The sequence below is a fragment of the Typopeltis vanoorti genome, chromosome 14 (assembly GCF_054136105.1).
Source record: "Typopeltis vanoorti isolate ZY-2024b chromosome 14, IOZ_Tvanoo_1.0, whole genome shotgun sequence".
NCBI classification, from domain to species: domain Eukaryota; kingdom Metazoa; phylum Arthropoda; class Arachnida; order Uropygi; family Thelyphonidae; genus Typopeltis; species Typopeltis vanoorti.
The window spans coordinates 24611536-24625704 of NC_143562.1; the positions used below are offsets into that span (position 1 = coordinate 24611536).

Consider the following 14169-nt stretch of genomic DNA (forward strand, 5'->3'; position numbering starts at 1 on the left):
TATGGAAACAATTAAAGCGACATCCAAATAACGCAGCTTTAAAAACCGAATATAAAATAACAAGGAATCGCCTTACAATACAAATAAGAAATGCAAAAAGAAACTACTACAGAGACAAATGAGCCTCTGCACAAAACAATATGAAACAAACCTGGCATCTGATCAACGAGATGCTCGATTGTGCTCCCAACACCACCGCCTCTGAAATTATAAAACACAGCTTCATGAAAGACACAAAATCTATCCACCAACTAGCAAATGACATTAACCACTACTTTGCAGACTCCATCCAAGAACTGCACAGAAATATTCCTCAATCACAAAACGTCACCCTTCACTTGGACCACAATCAAAACAGACATTCTGGTTCCCAACCATAAAAGAAGTAGAACTTCTCTCTGCAATACATCAAATCGAACCAAACAAAGGCCCAGGAATTGTTGGTATAAGACCTAAGGATATAAAGCAACATGCAACCAGCTTAGGTCCTATTCTACTAAAATTAATAAATAAAATATTTATATCAAGTATACTAAAGAGTACCATAAACACACCCATGTACAAACATGGAAAAAGAAATTGAATCAGCAATTACAGACCCATAGCAACATTACCAATTATCAATCAAATTATGGAGCGGATCGTACTAAAGAAACTCACAGTATATACACAGACCTTTCATATTATCCCGAAAACACAATATGGTTTTCAGAAAAATAAGGGAACAACATCTCTCTCGGAAGATCTTCTAGACATAATTAATACCGCCTTAGACAAAAACAAAATTGCCATGGTAGTCTTTATTGATCTAACTAAAGAATTCGATACACTCCCACATCAAACCTTGTTAGAAAAGCTGAGGCATGTTGGAATAGACGGGCCTCTTCAAAGGTGGTTTACAAACTACCTTCGAAATAGAAAGCATATCACACGTATCGGTCAAACCGAAGCAGAGAGCTACCAGTAACCTGTGGAGTACCACAGGGAGCTGTACTCTCCCCAACTCTATTCAACATTTACACGCACGATATTAATCAGCTATCACTCAAAGGTAAGATATTCCAATACGCAGACGATACAGCAATAATATCCATCCATAATAACGCAAGCATAGCCCAAACAAATATGCAACATGACATAAATCTGATCATAGACTGGCTCACGAAAAACTCCATACACCTAAACTCAGAAAAGACAAAATTAATGATATTCAGAAATCCACTGACTCGACCAGTTGATAACAAATATGTAACCATCCACTTTCCAACATAAAAAACACACAGAACAGCAAAACAACCACAATCACTCAGGTTGAAACAATACGATACCTTGGAATTTACTTCGATGCAGAATGAACTGGAATAGCCACATGAACTATCTACACAACAAACTCCGAACAATAAGTGGCAAACTCTACATTTTAAAATTTATAGTTCCCATACGCCTAAAAACACTAATATACAAAGCACTATGCCAAAATATACTAAGATACGCTATAACAACGTATGCTTTCTGTGCGCCCTACAAATTAAATAGATTAATGTCGCTACAGTATAAAATGACAAAACTGATCTTTTGGGAACAAAGAGAAAATCACGACCTTATAAACATTGCAATGGCAGAACACAAAATACTGACAGCAAAACATTTACGTCACTATGCAGCTTTGCTAAAATATTATTTCGATGCCAACTACAGGACAGTCAAAAATACTTACCGTATAACAAGACCTCAGATAACTAATTATATCACATATAAATACAATAATCACTACGGAAAGGCCACGCGCGAAACTTCTACATCCCAGACATGATAAACAAATTACCTTTTGAATACAGAAACCTTACAAACCACAATAGCCTGAAAAGAGCTCTAAGGACATACTACGAACAAGAAACACGCACCCAAAATACCATACAAACTTAATGAAACACAATATATTCGCTCAGGCTTCCAGTTCAGTGACGCGTAATGACATTCCAGATTATCGTGTGTGCGTGGGTCCCTACGCGTGCGTGTGAATGAATTCCTCATCCTACGGTAAGCAATGAATATCAACGAATATCAGACCTATCAGATATCAACCTACGTCCATCACAGCAATCAAACCACTAAACAATAACTAACTGGTGTCATCCTCAGACAAGCTTCATGAAAACCTTGGAGGATGGAAGCTGAGAGATTACATCTCAACCGAGATCAGCATAGAGAGAAAAAATCCATTTATTACATTTCAGTGTTGTAATTACAGCGCTTAAATACATTAAAGCCAAAATAGTAAATATATATATAATTTATTGTTATTGTATAAATACTGTAAAAATGTAATCTTATTCAACCATAACTATAAATTACGAAATACAGTAACTATTATTAATAGATTATACAAAAAGGGGAAATTTGTACGAATTTCATTGCGAAAGAAATCGGAATAATATGTGTTGTAAACGCATAATATATAATCATAATTTTAATAATAAAATGATTGAATTATTATTATTATTATTATTATTATTATTATTATTATTATTATTATTATTATTCCACCCAGACATTATTCCACCCAACATAAAAAAACTCCTATATCTGCGAATCCCTATTCAGATACGGAATAACAGTCTATACAAATACATCAAACAGCCACCTAACAAAATTAGAAACACTACACAGGAAAATCGTGTCAACAGTGATCTGGACACCTTACACGCAACAACCAATATCCGACAAGCACATGGAGATACATAGAATTCTGAGCATTAAAAACCTGAAACACTACATGACATTAACAAGGAATTACTTCAACATCATCTATCGAAACAACAGAGACATATATCGTATAACACGACCTACAACAACTCTCTATGTCCCCACACCCTTCAACAACTCATACGGTTCTTTTGTGAGATCACATCAGATACCCACGCAACTCAACAACCTACCAAGAAAGTCAAAACACGTAGATAACTACAGAAGATTAAAAAACGAACTCTGGAAAATATACCAACAAAGTTAAGAAACCATTAACACTAATATACAAATCACAAATCACCAGCATCCACTGCTTACATCCCATACATAAACAGTAGTAACAACACAAATAGTGAAGGCTAAATCCCACCCTCTTCATAAAAGCTAACCCAAGCTTCGAAGTAGGTGGGATTAACTTGCCTCACTCAACTACAAGTAATCCTTATAAGCAAATGCAGAAATTTGTATATGTATAATCATTCTTTCTCAAACTTAAAAAAATTAAAAATAAAATAAAAAAATAAAAATATTATACAAAAAATTCTGTATAATCTTCATTGTTAATATTAGAAGAACATGTGTTGTAAATACATAATATAAAGGCAAACAAGTATTATTAAAATATTTAATTGAAATCGAATGTAGGAATTGCAGCACTTAGTGCTGAACTCTCTAAAATTATAAGATGCAATGTCACACAAGAAGTTTATTGTATGTATAAATATTTTAACAATCAATAAAATATATTTAAAAAAAATTATAAAGAGACGCCTCCAGGTGGTCGAGGGAGGCCACATGCTACACACACCAGCTATCATACTTATTCTTGAATTCATTCACACTACTTCCACTCACAACATCCAATAGCAATCCATTCCAATCACGCACTACCCTCTGAGAGAAAAATCTAGCCCTCACCCCCCCCCCCTTCTTAGCGGCATTCATTCTCAGCTTCCAAGGATGTCCTCTTGTCCGTTCCCAACTCTCCATAAATTGAAAATTTCCATCAATTGAAATCCTGTACCACCCTTTCAGAAGTTTGTAAGTCTCAATCCTATCACCCCTCTTTCTCCTGTTTGCTAATGTCTGCAGTCTACAAATTCTCAATCTGTCTTCATAATCAGTATTCCATAATCCTAATATCATTTTTAACACTCTCCTTTGTACTCTCTCCAATGTATCAGAATCACAACGGAAACCAGGAGACCAGACCTGCGCACAATAGACCAAGTGAGGTCTTATCAAGGCCTTGTAAAGAGGCAAAATAACATCCTTATCTTTATATGTGAAAGCTCGTTTCAGCATTGCAATTATCTTTCGAGTTGTATTTGCAATCTTTGTTCCATGGCCCTGAACTTTGACTTCCTATCTACTAACATTCCAAGATCCCTAGCCTCATCAGTTTCTTCTAGCATAATCCCACCAATATAATATGACATCGGATATCTAATCACGCAAAAGTGAACGACTTTGCATTTACTGACATTGAACTGACATCGATTTTCCCATGCCCACAATTCTAGTCTATTGAAATCACTCTGCAAGTACTGCATATCAGCAGCATTCCTGATTATCCTTCCTATCTTTGCACCATCAGCAAATAGCTGTATGTCGCTTGAAAATTCCTTCCCAATATCATTAATGTACAGATTGAATAGTAGTTAACCAAACGCTGATCCTTGTGGCATACCACTAATTACTTTAAATCTTGCAGACTCAGATTCCCCATATACCAATTTTTGATGTCTCTCAGTCAGCCATCCTCTTATCCACGCTAATAACAAACCCATATTCTCCAGTTTATGCAACAGTCTTCCAGGCTGTATTCTGTCAAAAGCCTTAGGAAAATCCAAAAGTATTAGGATATATCCATTCCCGTTGTCTAGTTCAATTCATTTATTTATCGTATGGCATGTGCACATGGTTAAAAGACAGTAAGATAAAATACACATATATGATAATATAAATAAAAAGTGAAACATCTACATTCAACCCCAAATGCAAACACGAAAATGATGACAAGCATCAGACAGAAGATTAATCATAGTTTAACCTTTAGGTTATTAATCCAATTGATGGCCTCTGGGGGGGGGGATAGGTCAAAGATATCCTTAAAGTCACCTGGATATGCCGTCAGCTCACATCCCTGTACTATATAGCCAATGGTTTGGATCTCGGCTCCACAGGGACAGTGGGGATTTGGTATCTTGGTCCACTTTGAAAGTACGTCTCCACATACACCATGGCCTGTACGAATCCTGTGTCCATATATTCCTGGGCAGGTCAAATCCAGATGGTTTTTAGAAGATGTTTATGTAACTACGAACTTCAGGTGATACTGCTTGGAACCACAGTACATCCGACCTACTCTCCGGGCTATATTCTGGCTAAGAAGATTATGGACGGTTTTTATGGCAGGTCTTCTGGATTTTAGTCTATTAGATAAAGCATCTGGAATAAATTCATTGGGAGGTTTTGGTTATTTAAAATTCTTTTATATTCACGAAGCAAGGCTTCCTGTTGTCGCAATTCCAGAGGAGCAATATGGCTCAAAGTGGAGAGCCATTGTAAGAGTGTACTCCTAATGCAACCTGTTATTAAATGCAGAGCGGAGTTAAGTTGAGCGTCTAGTTTATTGACATGGTAACTATTGAGTCAGACAGGAGCACATACCCTGCTGCACTGTAAATTAGACCCATGGCAGTGCACAGCAGAGTTGTGGCACTTGGGCCCCCATATAGTACCACAAAGCTTCTGAACTATGTTATTTCTGGTGCGAACTTTAGCAGCGATATTAATCATATGCTGTTTATATGACAGAGTTCTATTCAGAGTTATTCCCAAATATTTAGGTGTCGATGTAAACGAAATGAATGTTCCACCAGCATATATCTCTGGTTTTTGATTTACAAGTCTGTTATTGAGGTGAAAGCAAGAACATTCGGTTTTACCAGAATTTGGTGTTAATCTCCATTTTTTATAGAACTACCGTAAAGCCGACAGATCATTTGTCAATATTTATTCAGTTCTTTTGATGGACATGTCGCTGATTGCCAACGCTAGATCATCTGCATAAGCAAATTCCTGGTAGCTGTTTCAGGAATATCTGCGATGTAAAGGCTAAAAAAGCAGTGGTGCGAGCACTGAGCCCTGAAGTAATCCATTCTTAAGCACTCTCTGTTTACTGATGCTTCCTCCGGTGACTACCCTGAAATATCGATCACACAGTAATTTGTTTAGGAGATTACCCAATATTTTACATGGGATGACCTTAAGGAATTTGTATATGAGTCCCTCCCTCCAAACAGTATCGTAAGCCGTTGTTAAGGCAATAAAGACTACAGTAGTCTTTAAACATATTTGAAATCCTGCTTCAAATTGTTCTATTGAAACACGTTTCAAATTTTTCTCACTGATCCTATTTAATATTAGTCTCTCCAACAATTTGTAGGTTGCACTTAAAAGGTCTATGGGGTGATAGCTTGCAGTTCTGTCTGCTGGCTTACCTGGTTTTAACACAACAATGATTTTTGTCCTGTTAAATTCTTTAGGAACGCAACCACTTTCAAGTATATAGTTAAAGAACTTAGCCAGCCACAATCTTGCTCGGTCTAGTTCAATGGTTAACATTGTCACAGAATGTGAAAAATTGCTAAAACTTGACTTTCTCTTAGTAAGCCCATGTTGTTCCAAAGTACAGATTCCCTGTCGATGTTTTAAAAGTTTAGTTCAGTTATTCGAGATCATTTAATCCAATCAATCAATAATCCGAATGTTCAATAAAACGAAAAATTTCCTTTAATTTCAGAATTCGATTTATCGAATTTCTACCCTGTTCTCTATTAACCTGATTTTTTTATTTTTTTATTTCTTTTATTCAAAATTTAGACTTACTCTAATTTGGTCTTTTGAACATCAAACTCGTCGAAAGTGACTTCGATGATCTCATCGCTTCTTCCAATGAATGTATACAGCAGACAATCGAGATTGGGTTCGTATGGATGAGGCCAGTTTGGAGACGTAAAGATTCCATAGTCTTTGCCGTAGGTACTATCATAGATAATGCACTCGCAGCCTGCGGTATGATAGGAAAAATCCTAAGGTACAATAACAGAATTAGTTTACTGCACTTAGTAGCAATTTAATTACTTATTAAGGTAGCTAAAAGACAAAACACATTGAAAATATATTTAGTCTTACACGAAGATCATAAATTAAAAAAAAGCAACAAATTAAAAAAAAACTATATATATTATTTATTATTATTATGTGACACTTCCATGTAGTCCAAGGACTCACAGCGCCATCTACCGCCCACTACCAACAACAATAGCCTTTTTTGCGTGTACATTGCGTGTGTTCTCATGGCCGATTTGTCTGTATGCGGGATGAAAAAGATCATTGAAAGATTTCTCTCGTCACGATGAGAATCGAATTCAGGTCTTCTCCAATACAATATCCCATTGTTCTTCCATTTGCGTTACGAAAATGCTCCAATATGTATAAATTTTTTTACACTTCTTTTGCCTTTTTTTTTTGTCTCCATAGAGACAAAAAAAAAGTCATAAAATTAGAAGCTCTCCATCTTTTGCATCAATTATTTTAAAGGAAATCTAAGCTATTATAGAATAGACGATAGGAACAAGTCATCAATTAAGGTTTGAAATAACATATGCATACGCAAAAAAAACGAACTGAATTTTGAGCTGCTGGAAACGTATGATGCAATTTAGTTCCCAAAAGATTTGATTCCACTTGTCACGCTTAGTGAAATCACAACAAGAGTACTGAAAGAATCAATTCATTGTTAAAAGTTATCTTGCCACGAGTATTAAGTAATTCTCTTCCTATGAAGTTTCCACCGGAAATGGGTCTAATGATATTTCTTACTATTCCACAACTGGAACTTATGTCCCTTGTCTGCCATCTAGCGGAAGTCAATAACATGATTAAATGATGTCATCTATAGTCATTTTCTCCAATAGAGAATGCTTGGATGTATTAAAACAAGATATAATCGGAGAACTGATCATTCAAATAGTGCGAGTACCTTCCTAAACACCTAAACCATTTACAAAGACTTCTTGTAAATACAATAAACATTCAGGGCCTTTCAGCCTATGGGCCCTTTCCAAATTATCCAGTTTCTCACTGAACCTCTACCACCGATACATTTCTGACTACCAAGTCGAATTTCTAGTTGTTATTAAGGCACGATTCTAATTTTGTGGCCAGGTAGTGTATATATGAATAGAGAAGCGAAACCGTAGAGATAATAGGAACCTACCTGCATTCACTCCTTGGACTGTAATAAATAATGAAAGATGCACACATGCTATCAAAGTTGTGGCTTCTTTCTGTAAAAAAAAAAAAAAAAAAAAAAAACAGATTTAAAAAAAAAATTAATTACAACAAATTGAGAATAGAATATTACTAATTAAACTAATGAAATCCTTGGGATTATTTTAGCATTAATTTTATTACCTGTAGGCTACAATACATTGCCGACAGATTCATCCATTTATTTCAATCATGTGAACCGGAAGTCGACCACAACTGAGATTATCACTTCCGGTTATAAACTCAGATTATCATCGCTAGTCGGTTTGTTCATTACGAGACCTGCAAAGAGAAATAGAATCTCAACTAACTACATATTTTCATTTAGTTTGTTAATAGCAGTCTGCTAATGAGTAGGGGGCGTACATCAGTAATGGCTTCTCAAGTATAACTCCTACTGTGTTTCTGTTATTACCTAAGGAACGCATTAAAAGAGCCTCCGAGACTTGGTAATGTAAATGACAGTGTTGTGTAAGAGCGAAAGATGCAATTTGGACTTACTGCTCTGTTATCTAGGTCATCCCCATCAGATGGACACTTTGCAAGGGTGTTCTCTATTGAGAACAGTGCAACTTTCGCCTGACTGTAAACAATGATTTGTCGCGCGCCCAATTAGTGATGCAGTAAGCTCGAGGCAGGACACAGCGTGACGTAAGAGTGGCGCCAATTGTTGTGTTTCGCGTGCTAGTGCGTTGTAATGTACTTGAAATGGACAACATAATGAATAGGGATTTTTAACCTCTTTCAAGTACTGCGAATGTTAAATGCATTTTTCAGCTTGAATTGCAAAACTTTATTATTTATTTATTCGAATAGGATTATACTGGCGTTTAAATAAAGAATGATATTTTTAGGTAGAAGAGAGACATTTCTGGAATTTTTTCTTTGTTCATTTGCTTCATCTATTGCCTGTTTTGTTGGTTCGAATTCAATTGAATGGCTATTTTTAGCCTATTTTTGCGTTGACTTTAAGGTCAATTTTCTTTTCATTTAATTTGACTTAATGCATTGTTTTAATTCAGTAATCTCTTTGGCTAAGCTGACTTGTAGTTTTTGTATTTTATTTCATTTGACTTTATTGTCTTTGGTTTGCCCTAATTCAATTAGCCTTTCGTTTCTTGTTTTTCTCTTCGTTTCATTTGACATAATTTGTCCTTGACAAAATTCCACTGCCATCTCTATAAGTGATTTTTACGTGATTTCATTTGATTCTCTTACACTCAGTCTTTTGTTTTATCTTTAGTTGACATCGGAACCGTGTCGTTCTTTTAATAAAATATCTTTCTACCGGAAACTTTCTTTCACAGAAAGAAAGTGCTCCATGAAATTCTCCATGCTTGCTATGCTTGCTGCGCAAGCTTAGCAAGCATGGAGAATTCGCCCCTGATGACGATCTTTCTACCGGAAATGGATTTTTCCATTACGATTCTCTATTTCCACAGGAAGTGGATCTTTTTTTTCGGAAGAAAAAATAAACGTCATAGACGTTTCTTTTTTCTACCGGAAGTGAACTTTTTTTACCGGAAGTAGACATTTTTTCATTGAATTTCGTTCAACCGGAAGTGGATATCTCTTTTTCTATGAGTTTCTTTTTTTTTTCTGCCCAAAATGAATCTCTCTCTCTCTCTCTCTCTCTCTCTGTAGCGTTTTATCGAGTTAATTTGTTTTCTCTCCTTTGTTTGATTTTATTCGGTTTACTCGAAATACAAGAAACTTAATTTGACTGTTATATTTTGTTTGATTCAATCCCATCTCTTTAATTCATTTCATTTATCCGTTTGTAATTTTAAGTGTGCTTTATTGTTGTTTGTTTAGTTTTTTTTTTTTTGCTTTAATTTGAATTTCTTATGGTTCTAACATTTATTTGGATACAAATTCGCATTTATTTGACTTAATCGTATCTCCTTCTGTTTATTGCTAGTAAGGTTTTAAAGATATGAAGTAACAAGCCTTACAATAAATAAATACACAAATAAAATAATTGCTAGCTATAAAAAAAAAAAAACAGCATGAAATATATTTAAAGTATATGTGCCGCCTTGAACCGACGCCATATACTACACGGCATCATCTGTGACGGAGAGCAGGATGAGTTACGACAACATTCAAATTGAAGTGCGCCAAAATATCTAATGGTACTCATTAAGGAAGACCATGCAATAATCTTATCGCTTGAAGATCAAAAATAATGTAACGATATAAATAAGAAGCTACGAAAGAAAGAATTCCAGATATCATTTATGAAAATGAGAAAACATTTTTAAAAGTGAAACCGGGAATAATTGAGCAATAAAAAAGGGAAATACTTTAAACTTAAACACGGTCAAAAAATTCGAATGGCGATGCTAACCATGGAAGTAAAAAGAAGAGAGAAAGAATAGAGAAACGGAAAGTGGAGATTTGGAATAAATTAGTGGCAAGTTTGATACGTTTTTATTATTATTTTGCTTTAAGTTTAAGCACAATATTTTTTAATTTTATTGTTAGTATTTAATCGTAGATATGCCGAACATTCTGCAATTTTTTCTGGCAATAAAAACAGTAAAATATCTCATAGAATCACTTCTATATGATATTTTAGGTGTGATGTTTGTTTCTATTTCATTGGTAATTTCCTCCACAAGATAAACCGTAATTAGCTACTCTTCTTTTTGGCTGATGACCAAATAATCTTTAGAAACAATGAAGATGAACTACAAAAAATCATTATGCAAGCTAAATAATCTGATAAAAACATATGGTTTGGAAATATCAACAGACAAAACAAAAATCATGGCCTTCAAAGGTGCTAATTCAATAAGAAGCAAAATAATAATAAACAAAAAAAATAATAGAGCATGTAAATACATTTAAATATTTAGGTTGCACAAGGTCATATGAAAACGAAGCTGATATAGAACCAAAGATATCAAACTTTTTAAAAGTAACAGACATTATAAATAAAATTTTTAAATCATTACCTACAAAAACACACACGAATAAGTAATCTATAGCTAAACCCACCTTACTTTATGGCAGTGAGATATAGACAATAAAAAAAGCAGATGAATTGAATCATCCGAAATGAAATTCCTGCGCAGAACTGAAGGGGTCAAAATAATGGACAAAATGAAAAGCAGCGAAATCAGAAAAAAACTTGGAATTACAACCTCCCTAAATGAAACAGTAATTTGCTATAGAGAAAAATGGAAAGAATACATACCAAGAATGAATAGAAGCAGAATACCTAAACAAATACTAAAGTACCACCCAAAAGGTACTCGATGCAGAGGAAGACCCTTAAAAAGATGAAATTGAGTTTCGAACAGGTCACTTGGCCTATAAGCCTGGAAAGGAAGAAGAAGAAGAAGGTAATGTCCCTTTCTTTCTTAAAGCAGGTTTGTTCAATTTTTTACTTGGGCGGGGGGAGAGGGCTGTTTTTTATGCCTATTAATTTTGCATTTTTTTTTCCTGGTGTTTTTCAAGAAAAATCCTAGTGTACCGGAGTTAAAAGAGCCGCAGACTTTATATGAGACTTGCTAACTTACCTTCGTTTGAAAAGGTGTGTAAAGTTCTTGACATCCTAGACGGGATTCGAACCAACTGGTTTCAATTTAGGGGAATGCGTGAACAAGGGAAAGATAGTGAGAGAGTAAAAAATAAACTACTGAAGATCGCATGAAATGAAAATGATGAAAAACGGGAGCAAAAAACTTTCGTGGTGGAACAATTTACTTTTGAGGAGGGAACAGTGAGGAGAATTCAAATTCAATTCACGAGCCTTGAGAACGCAAGGAAAATATGACATGATTTGGATTCAGTTCTGTTCTGATGTTTTCCAGTGTCGTCAACAAGGTGAGCAGGAAAAATGAACCGAAAAGTGCTACCTCAGAGATTTCTTCTCCATGACAATGCTCCCGCTCATTTTGCATTATCTGAAGAGAGATTTCTTGCTTAAAAACAAATTGTATATCATTTGTGTGACACCTTCTTTACTCTCTAGAGTCTGGCCGTGCAATTTTACTCCCCAAAACTATAACAAAAGGAAAAAAATGTTTTTATCAATGGCGTGGCTCTGACTCACTGTATCAGTTTGCATCAGAATTACTTCAATGGAAATAGCTGGTAATATGAGGGAATGCTGCTCCGATTTTTTTAATTACACCTCCTTTTACAGAGAGAGAGAGAGAGAGAGAGAGAGAGAGAGAGAATGTCTATCTATCTAATTAGGGTTTGGACTACCCTGCTGCATTTTATTTATTTTCTACAGATAATAAAGAAAAAAGAAACGTTAATTACATTTGCTAACGCCATCTATGAACATTTCTTTGAAGTATTGGGCTGTCTTGCCAACTGGTTTCAACACACACACACACACACACACACACTCTCTCTCTCTCTCTCTCTCTCTCTCTTCAATAATTTCTTTCGTTTTATATTCCAAAGTGCCACGCCGAACTGTAATATTTTTCAGTCATTGAACACGCTCATGAATACTAAGAAATGTTTTCGACCGCTTAAGACCTCGAAACAGGTGCCACACTCCCACAGCAGTTTACATCCCGATCACGTTGTTAAAATTCAGTATTTACGAACCTACATGCAACATTCGCGTTCTGGAATCGTCTCTGCAAAAAAAAAGTGGAAATCGCATCGAATCGACAGATTCTGTCAAACGAATTATATATTAGGATACAAAGCATCAGGTTTTTCATTCGTACGTTCTTCTTTTGAAGGTAGATAAACAGCAGTTGCAGGAAGAATGGGGAGTAAATATTTGAACTCATTTTTCTCCGAGAAAAAAAAAAAAAACGATTTTATTTCTTTTATTCTAATACGAAATGCAACGCCTTATTCACATTCGAAATTTACTCTTACGATTTTATTATTTTGCATTTTAGATGTCTTTATTTATTTTTATTTATTTATTTGGGATGACCCCTACACACCAAAGGTTACAGGACTTATAACACTACAGTGTCATGTGTGGGTAAGTGATTAAGGGATAGCCTATTGAGATGTTTTCTAAAGAGCTGGAGGTTATACTCAGCTGTGCAATAACTAGCTTTTCATGGGCCCTGAACAAGATCTCCCCCCCCCCTTGTTTTGGGAAAAAAACAAATACGATAGAAATAGATCGGTTAATTTTTAACGCTAACCAACAACGTTACGGAATCGGCCCCCAGGGCAGCAAAATTTAAAATTTGAAAACGAAAATATCATCATCATGCATATCAAGGATTTAGGCCTAGCGTGGCCTCTTCCGGCCTTAGAAATCATCGTTGAATCTTTTAAGAGGACGTCCTTTTTTTCTTTTTCCTAATGGCTTGTACTTTGCCTGCACTTTGTACTAATGAAAATATAATACTGATTATTTTTTTGATACTCCATTTCAGCCCTCTCTTCGTCCTGTGCTTGTGCACCCGTTACACCTGCCTAGTTACGGCACTGGTACTCAGTAGGAAAGGTGGCATGGGAGATTGAAAGTTTATTTTTCACTTGGTTAGACTATAATACATTTAGTTTAATCCTTTATCCAAGTGTGAGCAAACAAAGTTTGCGCCTGAAAGTATCTTCAGGACTGGGGTAAGGTGGTACAACACCAGGGCACTCCTTGCAAAGGTGGAGCAAGCTACCAACACTCCTATCTCAGTATCTCCCATAATGCAAAACACATCTCCTTACGGATATGTATAATATTATACATTAAGGGAAGGGCCACACTACCCAGACTAGTTTCGACCTTTATTGAGGTCTCTTCAGTGGGAGCCAGGCCCGAGTGGAGATACCAGGCAGATGCATTAGCAAGGTCATCTCTACCTATAGGAGTTGCCAAACGGTATGCCACCTTTTGATGTTAGCTTGGTCCACCTTTACAACGAGTTGCCTGGTATTGTACCACCTTACCCCAGTCCTGAAGATACTTTCAGGCGCAAACTTTGTTTGCTCACACTTGGATAAAGGATTAAACTAAATTTATTATCGTATAGGAGATTGTTCTAAAGAATAGAGGTGGATGGAATGAAAGAAGCTGATGAGAAGCTAGTTCGGTGTGTTCGAAGCTGGACAGTGGCTACTCTTCTTCTTCTTGGAGGAAATGGA

General features: G+C 35.6%; 1 protein-coding gene across 3 annotated transcripts in view; it reads right to left on the reverse strand.

The window, feature by feature from the left end:
- The window catches only part of LOC150099311 (suppressor of lurcher protein 1-like), a 118105-nt gene that overhangs the window by 51615 nt on the left and 52321 nt on the right, over nt 1-14169 (reverse strand). For 2 of the 3 annotated variants that reach the window (XM_090403642.1, XM_090403641.1), the window contains exons 2-4: nt 8233-8370; nt 8036-8105; nt 6643-6823 (exon numbers count right to left, since the gene is read on the reverse strand). In XM_090403642.1, the coding sequence (XP_090259768.1) occupies nt 6643-6823; nt 8036-8105; nt 8233-8265 (284 nt within the window). In that variant the 5' untranslated portion in view covers nt 8266-8370. Of the gene's footprint in view, nt 1-6642; nt 6846-8035; nt 8106-8232; nt 8371-14169 lie in introns of all 3 variants that reach the window. The other variant, XM_090403643.1, reaches the window with a different exon arrangement.